This window comes from Pyrgilauda ruficollis, unplaced genomic scaffold, assembly GCF_017590135.1.
Source record: "Pyrgilauda ruficollis isolate IOZ18807 unplaced genomic scaffold, ASM1759013v1 scaffold61, whole genome shotgun sequence".
NCBI classification, from domain to species: Eukaryota; Metazoa; Chordata; class Aves; order Passeriformes; family Passeridae; genus Pyrgilauda; species Pyrgilauda ruficollis.
In genome coordinates, this window is record NW_024527822.1 from 2,379,603 (window position 1) to 2,395,281 (window position 15,679).

Consider the following 15,679-nt stretch of genomic DNA (forward strand, 5'->3'; position numbering starts at 1 on the left):
GTGGGAAGGCAAGGAACAAAGTGGATGCAAACCGGGGTTTTTCCTGTGTATCACGGAACAGTTTGGGTTGGAAGGGAAGTGGCTTCTAAAAGTCACCCAGTTCAACACCCCTCCAATGACCAGGGACAGTTTCAAATACATCAGGTTGAAATGTTGCCTGTTTCCAGGAATGGGGCATCCACCACCTCTCTGGGAAATCTGTGCCAGTGTTTTATCACCCCCACTGTAAAAATTTTCTTCCTTGTATCTAATTTAGGTCAACTCTCTTTTAGTTTACAACCATCACTCCCTGTCCTACTGCAACAGGCCCTGCTAAAAGGTTTGTCCCTGTACATTCAACCCCGATTATTTCACTCACAATGACCTCTGAGGTTCTTATTCGGCATTAGAACAATTAATTTTAAAATTAAACTTCAGGTTTCACTGAACTGTTTTGTGATTTCAGTCTGAAGTCAGGAAAATCCCCAGCTGTCCCTAAACTATCTTTAGTAAATAATTTTATAAAGACATTTCCATTGATCCCAATTCCATCCAAGGCATTGGCTTGACACATATAAAACAGAGCTAATATTTTATTTTTATGCAGTTACTCAGTCTGGATAAATTAGATGCTTTTGAAACTAAGCAACATGTTGAGAAAAGGAAGCTGACTCTAGTCTGAACCACAATTAGATGCTTAATTTGCTATTAGGAATTGGTAGGCATTGTTGTTTGGGGAAGTGGAAACTGTCCAAGGATATGGTCATACTGATGTAGGAGATGTTCCTGGAGGAGCTCAGAGTTACAAATGTGATTAATGAACACACCCATGAATTTCACTTGGAAAGAAAACTATATGAAAAAATCACATAAGACTAGAATCAAAGACCTGGAATTCCTGTCCAAACTACAGCCCACAACACATCACAAACCCTTCAAAACATCATTTCCAAAGAACAAAGTGAATGTCAAGAGGCAGACACTGACTCTAAATTACAACACTTTATTGCAGCATTGGCAAAGGTCAGATTTCTGAAGCTGGTGAAGATCGGGCGGCATTTCTGTATGAAATGTTACAATTTTACAAGTCTCTCTTCCTACATGCAGAAACCAAAACCAGTGGTAAAAAGGATTTTAAAAGAGCTAGAAAAAAGAATTAGTAGTAACATACAGATGGGTCTTGAACTCAATGAACTACCTCTACCTGAAAGCAAACAAAACCCTACACTAATAAATAACAGATTGTCAGAAACAGACCAAGAAACCTCATTTCTACTTAGAAAAAAATAAAAATTCTACTTGTTTCCAGACTTAAATCTTTTTTTTTTTAAACTTTTTGTTTGTTTCAATAGACACAGAGGCTTATCAACCCATGAAGATCAACAAAATATTTGGATCCACTCCTTGACATCCTCCTGCTATGCTGACTGGCACGTTTTGGTTTTCAATGATAGATACAATGGGCTCAACTATATCCCTGTCCTTAGGCTGGTGTCAGGCTGTTCCAAGCAGTACGAGTCAACACCCCGTGTTCATCAACTTTACTTTCTATTTTAAACCTTAACAGACATTTTACCTCCTTGGCTCTTCAGTTTTTCACCCCTCCCCACCCCCTTTCTGGTACATCTGGCAGCAAAAGGCTCTTCCTTAACCAAGAACATCCTCGCTGAGGAGTGTTTGAGAAGCTATCGTACTCGGCAGGGTTTTCTTCTGGATTTTGCTGTTTGCTCTATGTTTTTCTACTGTAGATTTGCAGCCCCCAAAGAACATCCTTCCAACACCAAGTGCTCGAGTCGGAGACAACGTAACTTGTGGCAAGTTCAGAGCTTTATTTCCCTGCACGCTGAGCTGCCAAAGGCCTTTCCCATTCCAGTGTCACCGGCTGAACTCCAGGCTGCTCCCGGCTCTCGCCGAGCTGCTCGCAGGTCAAGTTCCCCATCTCGCTGTTTGCTTCTGCTCCTATGAGAAGATTAACCCTCAACGCGGTTCCCATAACAAAAAGCTTTTTTTGGGGGGGTGGGGGGGGAGAGGGGAGGCTGCTCTTCGTGCCCCACGGCCCCAGCCTGTCCCAGGTTTCGGTTCTGAACGCTCTAGACTGACATGCTGAGATGTGTCCACTGCTCTCGTTGAATCGCTGGAGGACTCCACAACACCAGAGATACAGGACCTAATGAAATGACACTGGCGGCTGGATCAACGTCTCCTGCGGGAAGAGCGGAGAGAGGAATCAGATCAGCCTGAGGGGCCCACAGCTCTGCGGGTGAGCGGCCCCAAGAGCAGCTGCCTCTCATTCTGATACCCTTTTACCCTCAAAGTTACACATTTCTCTTTTCTGCACAGCCATTTCAAAAGGGCACACCAGGCAGAAGCAGGGGGATAATCTGCACCTTATCGTTCCACATGAGATGCTGAACTACTGAAGCACAGCTGTGAATTTGCTGAAAAATGAGTTATTGTAAATAGTTTTCATCTCTCTGTGCAGTTTCTTAATGCTTAGAAATTCTGCAGAAATGTTACAAATGGCTTTCTAGAGGCAAATAATTGGCTAGAACCTTTTTAAGAGTCGATTGGTGCGTTTAAATCTTCCACCATCTCTTGTTCAAGAAACACATCCCTACCCACAAAAAGTCACATTTAATTCTCTTAAGAACATAGGAATGCATTGAAGAATGACACCAGTTTGTAGGCAGGGGATTCAACAAGACCAGGGCAATGCAGCAGTAAGGCCACCCCAGTGTCACTAATGCAGTCACTGCATCTGGGCTCCTTTTCAGCTGATTTTAGGCTGCAAATTAAAATTAATAATAGACATCAAAATACAACTCCAACATTTACAATTCCAAGGAATTTCCAGGGCTACACACAGAGATTTTTTTACCATGCAACCACAACAGTTCATGTTTCTTTACATCAGTGCATAATCTTCCAGTGTTTGTTGAACAGACATTTGATGTAAACCTGGTTTTCACTGAAGATCTTGCAAGAAAAATGTTACAGATATGTTATCTGGACATAGTAACATCTGCACCTCTTGTACCAGATGAAGCTGGCACACTAATTCTGTATTTGTATATGTTGCTTTGTTCTATTATCCAGTATTTGTTTATATAAAAATGCTGTGTATTTTTGCCAGGAAATCCTGAGCTGATGCATCATTAGAACTCACTGCAGCACTGCTTCTATTATTTGGTTTTAACACCTGTTAGTGTTACATAAGGTAACATTCCAATTCTTTGTGGCACACTCAACATCAGAGCACTGGCTATGTGCTTTCAGTAGAAAAGAACTATAATTTTTATTTATTTAGTAGACTGACATCTCACTTGCAGAATGTTACAATCGAGGGCAGACATCACTGAATTGCAGGATCATGCTTTTAACTCTCCATCTCCTCTTAAAAAATAATTCTACTGCTGATGGGGAGGGAAGGAAAAAGCTGGGACTGGCTGTATGTCTCCAACTTGGTCAAAATGACTCTCACCCAAACCAGCAGCTACCAGTGCAGGCTGGTGGCAGATCCCTGTTTCAGGGGATCACAGCCACGTGCTGCTGCCAAAAATAGCAGTAGCAGTTTTTCCCAAACCAGGTATTTCACATTTGTGTCTGACCTAGTAAACTTGATCTAAACCTGTATTTGGCAAAGTCAAACTCAGTACACAGATGTAATTAAAACTATCTTGAGCTCAATGTGTAAAAGGAATCAATTCTTTGCAGTCTCCTCCCACACTCCCCTTCCTGCCACTGACACATTGTTAATTTGTATGAAATTCACACAGTCGGCTTCTCACGGCTCTGCTGAGCATTAGCACTGCCCACCTGTGACAGGGAAACACACAGAGCCTCTGACACAAACCATGGCTGGAGCACAAAGCTGGAAGCCATGAAAACACACAGAAACATCACACCACAGGCTAGGAAATAATCACAAAGCCATGGCACGGGTGAAGATGGGAGAGCTCAGTCAGCAGCACAACTTTACAGCTTAAACTGAGAAGTGCCCAGGAATATCAACAATCAACTCCTTTCTGCATGTTGCTGACATCACAAGATCACAAAAATCTCTTTATTTCTTGACATGTAGAGACCTCTGAAGCTGGATTTCACACTTATCCCTAATCCCCTCATGTCCTCCAATCCACAGCACTCTGTATTTCTGCAGTGCTGCATTTCTTCACAAATCTCCTCACAATCTTCCAGCCCCAAACACCTCCTCTCCCAGTTCACTCCCTGCTTTGCTCTTCTCAACTGATCTCAGCTTCCATGCTCTTTGTTCTCTCTCTCCCCTAGTCACCCAAAACCATGAACAAGAAACAGAAACCACCAAGATGCCCATTAAAAACCTATCACATCTGACTTATCACATTCCATACTGTGAACACCAAAATTCAAATAAACCACACAAGCTGGACTCCCCTAAGTGAGAGAATCTTAACTTCTGTCAGTTATTTTATAGTCTCGTCTATACATCAAAAATAAAATGTTCTAAGTGAAATCAGTGTGTACAGTGGGTTGGGAATTTTTTGAGGATTGGTAGCTGGTTTCCAGAGGGCCACAGAGTTGCAGAGATTTTTGGTAGGTAGTTATCATTTATATTGAAAGAACCTTTTCCAACAGAGCAGTCTTTCTAACTGAATATGGCTTATAAATACAAGTTTGCCCTCCATTCCCTCTGAACTGTAGCAGGTGTCTCTCCAGCTCTGCTGTCTGGGTCAGACTCACACCCAGCTTGCAGAGCTCAACAAGCACCATCCTGCCAAGGCAAGCACCTGAGGCTTTTCTATTCTTTTCTGCTCAGCTCCAGCGCAGTCCACCAGAAGCAGCTGCAGGATCTGGAGCCCCCCTCCCACATTCCTCCCTTTGCTTCCCTCCCATGAAACAGCTGAAAAGGGGTTTGGCATTTCTTAGCTGTGTTTGAAAGGCTCATCTCAGTAAGAAGTGAATTCAAAGCTTCATAAAGCAGCACTGTCAATGCATCAGCTTCATGACAGGTGATGTATGAACTGTGTTGGTCCAAAAGTTGAAACAGGAAATCATGTTAAATTCACATTTCTCCTTATTATCCAAACTCTGATTTTTCAGCATTAATGCCATATTCTTTATGATGAGAATATTTAGCTAATAAAATCCCAGCATCCTGTTATTACTGCTATGCTTCATTTTTCTTTATTAAATGGGTTAAAGAGAAATAAGAGTCAGATGTAAGCAGGAGACCTGAGATCACCATTTAACTTGAATATGATTTCATTTGCCAGCCTATACCTGCATCCCTAGGGGAACTTTGGACACAGGCAGGCCCTAAACTATACTTTCAAAACAGCAACAAATTTTGAGGCTGCATCTTTTAATAAGGAGAGGCTTAACAAGATAAAATCCTTGGTAAGGCCCTGCTTCTCAATGGAAGAATTACAGGGAGAAATTTCACATTTTGGTAATCAATGTTTTTAAAATTATTTTATATAATGGGGTTATTTTCATTTCACTTTTAAAACCAAGCCATTTAATGGACCTCAATTCCCTTAAACAAAGGAAAACCACTTTATATTTTAAGAAGCTGTTCCTAATGGTACCAGTCAATTTTTATGATAATCCCATCACCAAAAAAAATTACTTTAGTGAATTTTGTGTTTTCTGAAGGTTGTAGTTTAATAGCCTGAGAGCCAAAGGCCTCTCTTACCACACAAATGCTACAGAACCGGAGGCAAGAGAGAAAATTGTTTTCTTCCCAGGGCTGCTGAAGCAAATCAAGGAACTCTACTTTTAATGGAGTCACAGTAAATTATCTTTAAGTCCAGTCAGCCTTAAATGTACAAGTCCCAGAAAGAATCTCCTCCTTGCAGGACCAGCACGTCTCAAAACCTGAGGCAATACAAGCAGGCAATTCCAAACAAACAGAAACAAACTCCAATTGTTGATCCAGCATTTTGCACACACTAAATAATAAGAAATCTGACAAAGCTTACAAATATCACTGTATTTACTTTAGTACAGAACAAGGACATTAGCACAAGAGGAATAAAGTAAAAAACTGCAGAAGATTTATATTTTTTTAAAAACATATAGAGGGCTAATTCCTTAGTGAGATCCAGTTGTTCAAGGCCAAAAACATAGGGAAGAACCCAATGCTACCTTCACTAATTTCTGAAATGAACTGCTACAAGAGGTAGATTTGAATTTAAGTTCCTAAAAGGTGTTTGAAACACAGTGCTTAGGGCATGTTTAGCAATGAAAAAGCAAAGGTAAAAACAACAAATCAATTTCTCTACTCTCAACACTCCCTGAAATGCAAGAAAGGCCTCATTCCTACCTCAGCTATCAGAACCTGTCACATTTTACATTACAGTGGAACCAACCAGGAGGTTTATTTGCTTAGATTATCCCTAACCTCAAGAATTTTAAAATAATAAGTCGTGTACCTTAAAGAAACCAGCAAACTATTATTTCCAGTAAATTTGAGTTATTTTGCAAGAAAATAACATTTCAGTTGTGTTCATGTACAAAGAAACAGCAACAACACAACACGGTGTCCTCGTGGAAGTGCAAGATCTGTGTTACACCACTGGTTCTACCAGGCAGGAATGTGAAACCTTCTCTACACAGATATTAAAATTAACAGCTCAGTTGCTATCTGCTCAGTGAGACCCTCCAGTTTCCTCAGAATTTACAGGGTAACTTTTTAACAAAGCATGAGGGGGGTCTGGGCAGAGACTGCAGTGCAACCTTTGAAGTCAGAAGACAATTTCCAATATATCCTACAAATCAGAGGCTCTAGGAATGTAGGCAACAGACAATCTGTGCCAGTGGGAAGCCATTGGTGGATCCACAGTCTCCAAGAAATAAATGGAGTTAGGAAAAGTACTAGTCCCTTACTGCAGGCTGAGATGGCTCAACTGATGCATGACTGCCAGGCAGAGCACTGCAGTACACAACAAATAAAATATACCTGCTCAAACAAACTTCCTGGTCTCTGCTCCAAGCAGCTTATGGATTAAAAGGAACAAAGAGTAAACTCCATAATACAAAACTACATCAGTACTGCAAGTGCATGGCACTTGAATAAACAAACACTACTCAAACTGTTTGCTGGATAACATCTGACCTATTTCAGTCAAGTCCTAAATTATATTTTCCCTACAACATCGAAATATAAAAAGTTTTCTAAAGAAAATAATTTAAAAGAAATCTACAGATACCACATCTACTGGTCTGGCTGTTGTATTTAAAGAATAACTGCAGCATGCAGCTCGTGACTGAAAGAGCAGAATGCTGCAGCTGTTAATGAAACACCTGCAAGTGTTGTGGCAATTCAGTGTACCTGAACACTCTGTATTCCTACAACAGCTTTAGGTCACAGTGATATGAAAAAGCTAAAGGGAAAGCACTGCTCATTTTATTGAGTTACATCTGGTTAATTTTTTGTAAAACATTTATTTTAAACTGCAATAGTTTTTTTTGTACAAGTAGTGTCTGTATGAGGTCTCGATGGAGCGAGTGATCATCAGGACATTATCAAATGATCGTAAATATGTACCATGAAGAAGTTGGAAATGCTACTGGAACACAGAAATAGTACATTACATTAACTTATCTGCAGTTTACAAAGACAGACCCATTAGGAGGTAAACTGTCCCTTCCCAGTTGCTGCTCCTATCAATCCACCTTCAAAATGAACTTGCAAAGAAAAGAGAAACTTGGAAGCAAGTCTGCATTTCACCGAAACTCTGTCTATTCAGATGTGTGCTGCAGGGCTAATTTAATGGTTTATTTGCCAGCTTATTCTGAGTGAGAAAAGACACATACTAAAGCCTCAGAACAACAATTAAGCAATCGGGAATGACTCTTTTCATATTAATGCTGGTTTTGGCAAGCTCTTGCACACCATAGATTGAAAATTCTGCTCCGTCTTCCCCACCTTTACTATATTCACTTCCCATTCAGGGCATCAAATACAGAGGAATAACTGTCAAATTCATCCCACAGAAAGAGTATGAGAATTTCTGCAGATACTTAAAAAAACCCAATCCTCTCCCCCTCTCATGGAGAAAGCAGACATACATCTTTTCCCCTACAAATAGAGGTTCAGATTCTAGCAGCCATTTCACAACTGAAAAATAATCTTTTGGCTTCCAAACTGTCACAGAGGTAGACACTGTGTTAGAAACACAGAACACTGCTTGGCATTTTAAGAGAATGCTTTAGAATGGAAACGACTGCCCAGGCACTCACTACAGAGATCATTATCTCTTTCAATTATGAAGATAATTACTTGCCTAGAACCAGAATTACCACATTTAAAGGAAGATTGTCCTACCTCCCACCGGTTTTAAAGATTAGATCTGCATTAGGTGCTCCCTTCGGATGCTGGTAACGAGGCCGCCGCTCACGATTAGTATTTGCTGGAGCTGGACGCTGTGCCAGAGACTGCAACATTTCTGGGATTTCAGGCAGAAGAAAAGGAAACAGAAGAAAGTTCAATACATTTTCTATGGATCATTTTTACATTTACACATGCATATCTCATGCCATTTACACTTACACTTTGCTGTAGCGTTAACACTCAAGTTATTCCGCAAAAGTTAATCACAAAAAGTTACAAATTGCATCCACAGCTTTGATAAACCCAAGCTACCCCACAATATGAACCTGCATTTCCAGATGTTCCTGCAGAAGGAACTGCCAGCAATGGTTTTCATCACAGATGCTCAAGAAAAGACCTGCAACCTTTTCTTTCTGAACACATCAGCCATCACTTTCTTCATCAATGATCGCGAACAAAGACTCACAGCAGCACGAGTGGCCTCAACATTAAACCTCCCTGGAATAGTAACAACTGCTGCCAATTAAAGACTCAGCAAGAAACCTGTCCTAAAATTAGGCATTGCCAGTCAGGTATTTAAGTCTAAGCTTGGCATAATTGGATCATTTTCCAGGGAAGACAGGCACCTGAAGAAGGTGACTCAGCTGACCTACATTGCGCCAGCTGTCCCACGGATGGAGTTTTTCACTCATCACTCATCATCAGAGGGAATAATTTGGGTGCAGAAAGCCCATACTACCCAGTTTATCCCTGGACAGCCAATTTATGGGCAATTTAAACTAGGATAGTATTGTATTTTGACATTTGGTAAATCTTAATTTCTAAAACTATTTCATTTTTTAATGATTAAAAAAAAATGTTTCTTTACCAAGCTAAGTTAATGCTTATTAAGTATCCAATATAATTACAGATACATCACAGGAGGTAACCTCTGCCAATCTGTTAATACATCTAATGGAAAGTATTCCTACGGTCCACCTGAGCAGGGATCTACCTTACTCAGCAAACAGATGGGATAAATGAAGGGGAAAAGTGGAATAAGCTGTTAAACAGATTATGTTTGAAAGTCTGCTCTGTCTGGTTCTCCAGTCTCTGGTAATCTCATTGGAGACACACACCCATCACCTGCTGCACACACACTGCTCTCAGTGGGGCCAAACCAGAGACAGATGAGGTTCCCCCACCATTTACAGAATGCAGGTGAAACCTTCAGTGAAGTTATCCACCCAGTCTTGGAGAAACTGGGAAACCGTGGGTGATTCAATATCTGTGTCAACAGTCAGTGACCCTTGTATCCACGTTCTGTACTCTGAATTCAGCACCTGGCAAAGGCAGCCACTGAACACACTGACAGCCCATGTTTGTAAACATCATGAAATCAGCCTTCCCAACAGCCCTGTGTGCCAGGAGAGAGCTCTGGGGGCAATGAGGAAAACCAGAGGAGGGTACCCTGCCAGGCAGGTGTGAGCAGCAAGCAGGGAATGAACACATCTGCCTCTTCTGCTTTCCACACAGCAGGTGAAAGGAAATATGGGACTGGGAAGCTCAGAACTGAAGAATGTAACAGAAGGCAGAGATGGCAGGGGAGCACAGTGTGTTTTCAAGGCTGAAGGCACATCACCAAACCTCCTTGGTTTTTAAGTGAAGAAAAAAAATTAATCTGCACAGAAAAGTACCAGTCTAAACTAGAGAACCACCCAAGTTCCTAAGAGTTCTTTAGATTAAAAAAATCTTTGTAATATACTAAGCTCTGCTGAAACATTAAATCTTTATCTGATACTACTTTGAAGTACATTGGTGAATTTCCATCTATTAGCTACCCTGTGCAGATAAAAAGAACAAAAACAAACGTTGCAAACGTTGGGACAACCCTGAGGCATTCTTTCAGAAATTGAGAATTCTTTCTCCCTCCATAACTTCAAAGCTTGAAACAGAAATTTAAACCCAACACTTTTATTCAATGACTCTTCAAAAGTAACAATCAACAGCACAATATCTAAATAAAAAATTGTTCCAAAGGTGAATGTAATTTGGTCTGTTTAATTTAGCCTGATTAAAAGGTCCTTCTTAGTTTGGCTTTACTCTGTACATTACCCAGGTTAAGATGCATCAACAGCTGTTTTAAAAAGGGATGTCAATTATGGAAAAACCTTTTGCTTTTGTGTTGACTTCCTTCCTGTATTGTTTTATCCACAGCAACTAAATAAAAATCTATGAGAAAATTCTAAAAAAGCCTATTTCCAGTTATCAATTCATATCAGTTTTCTGATTTTGCCCAACAGAAATAAATCAATGTGATCCTTTTTTGGATAAAAAGCACAATTACTCACAACAAAGTCCTAGATTAAACAGGTTCATTTTAGATATCAACAAAGTCATACAATGGTATAAAACCCAAATGCCTTGACCAGTACAAATATTAGAAGTATCTAATGAGGAAAAACCTACCAAGAGTCTGAGAGAAGCACTAAAATGTCTAATTCTAGTCTCTCTCCACCTTTCTCACAAGTGGGCTTTATAAGAGCAGAGTGTCTCAGGAAAGTTTCTGAGCCAATTATCATGTTTAACATTAAGAATATATTGTGTTACCGCTTCAGAGCTCTGCAGACACTCACTTTGGAAGATATTCCTTTTTACAATTACAAGTTTAGTTCTGGTACTATAAAAGTTCTGCAAGAAGTACTGGACTCCACAGTGTTTTAAAATTAAAACTGCCTTAATTTCCCACTTCTTGATGAACAATGACCTTTCACTAAATGCCTTAAATGAGATTTCCTGCTAATTAACTACTTACACTGTGATTACCACCAGACTACAACATCTTTACAAAAAAAAAGCAGAGCAAAAACTTCTGAGATGTTAAATGGGAACAGTAACATAAGACATCAGCTTTATTGGTCTGGTTTTGTTTACTGTCTGAGTAAGCCAAGGGAAGTTGAATCTGAAGAAAACCACAACCCAAAACAAACCACCCAACAACTAAACACACCAAGTGCACCTGTTTGGAGACTGCATGAGCTGTATTAACTGTTTGCTTCAATCTGTCCACGTTCCAAAGTGCCTGACTTGCATGTCTTCAAAACACAAGTTAATCATGTAATCTGTACCAACCCCTCACTTTGTTAATATATGCTTATGCTCCAGATTTGAGGATTCCTAGAACCTTTACAATATGAAGCTGAGGTAACATTTTATATTTCTCTGGTGAAGGTTACCTCGGGATTTGCAAGACTAAGGAGCCTAAATATTATTAATATATAAAACACCTATTAATAGCTTAAATGCAGAGCTTAAATTGCACAGAATTCATCTTGCAGTAAACATCACATTGATTTTGTATTACCTTAATTTTAAAGAACTATCTCAGTTCTTCTCCTTTCCCAAACTAAATGGAAACACTGAAATTTGAGACCCACTTGAAAATTCCTTTTCATGGCACAACTACAAAAACTTCAAGTATAAAGACCAGGGAGGAAATAATAAATGACTAAAACCAAAATACAGGTTTCCCATAAGTACTGCAAATCAATATTTAGAACTTCAGCTGCTAATCATCACAAATAATGCTTTCTGCAGATCCATAAAGGCTCCCCTGAAAATCAAACCTAAATCCTTGGTGATTCTCTTACCCTGATAGTCCTCTTGTTCCTGCCGTTCATTGATATCCAGAGTGAGCTTTTTCATCCTCATTCTCTCCTCCTGTTCTGCTTGCTGTTGGTTCCAATGGTTTGCAGCAAGTTGGGAAGACATCGGTACATTTAGGATCTTAAACTGCAAATGAAAATAAGTTTTTAAGTGCACATCAGAGGAAAAAACCAACCAATATAAAACAATCCAAACTACAGAAATGCTATGGTTATTTCTAGGTTATTTCAATGAGGTACTTTCTACAGAAGTTCCTACTGTGAAGCGAGTTGCTGGTTTGTTTTGAAGCTCTAATTCACATAAAGCAGCATGAGAAAATGCAAGACACAGAGAAACACAAAAAAGGCCAAGTTCAAAACCTATTAGACAGTATTCATGTGAACAAAACTGACAGTCCTTCCTTAGGAAGGCACAGCCATATGCTTTCTTTCTTATTTTCGTACCAGCTGATCTGCCCACTGGGAATTGCCCTGGTCTTGAGGTAAAAGCACCACAGCTGGTTCAGAAAGCTGCATCTCCCTCTTCAGCTCTCTTCCTTCCAAAGAGATGAAGTCCCCTGAGCAGAGTATCTACTACTATCGCTTGTGATAACAGAGGAAAAACATTTCAGACATTCCCTGGAATTCCCTGGCCAGTACTTTTCTTTTTAAGAATAATTCTGGTTCCCCAGTGCTTCTTCTTAGTCTAGAGGCAACCATGGTGTCAGATTGATCTTTTCCTCCTCCCCCATACCCAAATGTACCCACCACACATTCTGATTTAAGCACCCATTATCTGATTTGCCATAAGGCACACCAGGTAAGCTTGGCACTCCCACAGAAGTACCCTCTCTCTGGAAATCCAGCTGATATTTTCAGGAAGGTGTAGGGAAGGTGATTTCTTTTTCCCCAGACTCAGAAAATCCAATTTGTTACTTCTACATATCTATTTTTTTTTACAATTGTTCCCGAACAGAGAAATAAATCTTATCCACAACTGAAACAACAGTTCTAAGAAAGTCCTAATGCTAAAGTTTGCAAACATTTAGAAAAATCTCTCTTCCTCCTTCAACTCCATGTCCTTTAGAAATAAGTATTTCTATGCCATAAGAAGGGTAATGCACTTAAGGATAATCACTCTCAATATTCCACAAACTACTCTGAGTACTGCTCCTTGTTACTCGTCATGGGAGATCTATTTCCAAAGAAACAGAAGTAAATTCCTAAGTGTTCTTTTCTGTTACACTGTCAAAAGCTGCAGAGAGAGATAAATTATCAAAACCTCTGCTGAGAACATTTAGAGTAAAAGCAAAATCCTTACCACCTGTGGTTAGTATTTAATGCAATAATCACTAAACAGTCTCAAGGTATCTCAGAGAGTAATGCCCCACTAGCAGCAGTGGTGAGTGTGAGAAGACTCAGATGAAGCACTGAAACATAAACTATCTTTGAAACAGTAAAAACAGACTTTTGCAAAGATCTGAGAAAAACTTAGGTGCAGTAAATCCCTAAACCCTACCAACTACACGATGAATTTAGATGAGATTTTCTGGGGGGTTGGGATGACAGTAACAGCATATTATACTGAATATAAATATGAGCTTGTTATTAAGGTGTGCAGGGAAGAACAGAAATGGAAGTTGAGATACCAAGAGCAAAGCAAGCTCTGGTTACTTATTGCTGAGCAGGCTGTGCAAGTTCCCAGATATCATCAAATGAACTTTACGTAAACTACACAAATAACTAATCCATTAGCAGCATTTCATGATAAATATCATTCCTCAGCTTCACCATTAAGCTCCTCATCCATTTTAATATGTCCTTTATATTTTCTCTGTTCTATGGATTTATCAGCTAAATGGGATTGGTATTTTCAGACAGGATGCTTAAAGTAGAAAAAGAAAACTGAACTATAGAAGGGTGTAAATGAGAGAAACAGATACAGAAAAAACAACAGCCTGGCAATTAACAAAACACCACTGAGTCACTATCTCAAGGCAATCAGCTGCCATCTGAAATCAAGTCACTGATGACAATTACTACAGGATATGATGATTACTGAACAACTGAAACACTTCCAATTTGCAAATATGAAAAGGTGTATCAAAAACCTCTTATCAAATCTGTGAGATGCAGGGGGGCAGGACAGTGGATTTCACTTTAAGGATGTCAAACTGAAGGAAGATCAAAAATCATTATTCAGAAGACCAGACCACAGATTTTATAAAAATGCCATGAGATAAAGATGTGAAGATATAAATGAGATAAAAAAATTCACAATCAGAGAGAGATTTGACCATTCCATGGATATTATCATTCTTTTATGGAGCCTTGCTAAAAACCTTTCAAAGGAAAGGTAATCTTTTGTCTTAGGCAGTAACCAGATTTCTTGACTTTCTTTTTTCTGTCTATATCTCAATTTAGTTCATACCTACCTGGCATAAAACTTCAAAGGGTGTTAGATACAGCTCAGCTCTGATCCCTTACGATGCCAACAACCATGTTAGATTCTACTGCTACTAGTTTTCTATGTTTGGAGGATAAAATATGGTGTCTTCTCACTATCAGCCTGCAATGACCATTAATCTGGATATATGCAGCTGGTAAATACCAATCAGTTGCTCTTGTATTCAAAAAAACTACTTGTCAATGCTGCACTAAAATCTGGGTGGACACTGACATGTCAACTGAGTATTTGGCAACTGGGCCTCTACTACCAAACGTTACCCTCGGGAAGGAAGCACAGCACTTCCATTTTTCTAACACTTGTTTCAGGAGCACCACTGACAAACAACACAGAGGATGAAATCATTACTAGCCGAGCAAGCAAGTAGGCTGATGTCATTTATCACTCTGGTGACTGTGCAGATGAAGTTACTGACAGTTTCCCAGGCTGCTGCAAACTTCTTTTAACTGTTTTAAAAATCTGAAAGTTTACAGATCTAGTTTAACAGCAAATCACTTCAAAACTCATTGCACATTCTGCTCATGCAGATTTAAAATAAAGCATCGTAAGAAGGAATCATTATTTTCTTTTCAACTCCACCTCTTCTTTCCTGCTTATTTTTCTATTAAAACCCTGTACTAAAACACATTTTTTTCTGAATACAGAACTATGGACAAAGAAGCCTTTCATTAATTCAAGAGCTGAAGGAGTCTATAAAGCAACTGTTTTCTACATTTCTAGAAACACTGAGAGGAGTTTTGGCAGGAAGAGCCTACTCCAAAAACCAAATATTGGGGGAGGAGCAGGGAAAACTCCTGAACAAGTTCTGCTTTCTTTCTAAGTCACATTTCTGCAATACTTTCCCCTTTACATGGAATATGAAGATCCCAAAATTCCTTGTAACTACAGATACTCCTAGTAAACGATTCTGAAAAAGCTAAACAACATTTTTTAAGAAATGGAGTTTTCTCAAGCCCCTTCTCAGACCAATGACCACAGTTAAAAATCTCCCACTCTGAGCTATTGCAGAACTTTGTATACCACATTGAAGTTCCAGGAAAACAGAATAACCACTTCCTACATGAATTTTTGAAATATGTTTCATATGAACGAAGAGAAGGAACCTGCTTCAGGTTTATACACCCCAGTACTGTCACAATTTAGGTAACAAATGTAAAAACCAAATAATGACATGGATCTAAACACTTGAAAGGTTCAGATAGATGGTATGAAACGATTCCTTAGGTATGCTTTCCATATAAATTCAGAGTAATTTATTTTCATCAAATTATACAACCAAAATGAAGATTTCTTTAA

General features: G+C 39.4%; 1 protein-coding gene across 2 annotated transcripts in view; it reads right to left on the minus strand.

Annotated features, from left to right (window-relative positions):
* Positions 1-966: 966 nt before the first annotated feature.
* UPF2 (UPF2 regulator of nonsense mediated mRNA decay) overlaps positions 967-15,679 on the minus strand; it is a 52,238-nt gene continuing 37,525 nt past the window's right edge. For both annotated transcript variants that reach the window (XM_041483713.1, XM_041483714.1), the window contains exons 20-22: positions 11,923-12,064; positions 8,288-8,408; positions 967-2,182 (exon numbers count right to left, since the gene is read on the minus strand). In XM_041483713.1, coding sequence (XP_041339647.1) covers positions 2,173-2,182; positions 8,288-8,408; positions 11,923-12,064 — 273 coding nt within the window. In that variant the 3' untranslated portion in view covers positions 967-2,172. The remainder of the gene's footprint in view (positions 2,183-8,287; positions 8,409-11,922; positions 12,065-15,679) is intronic.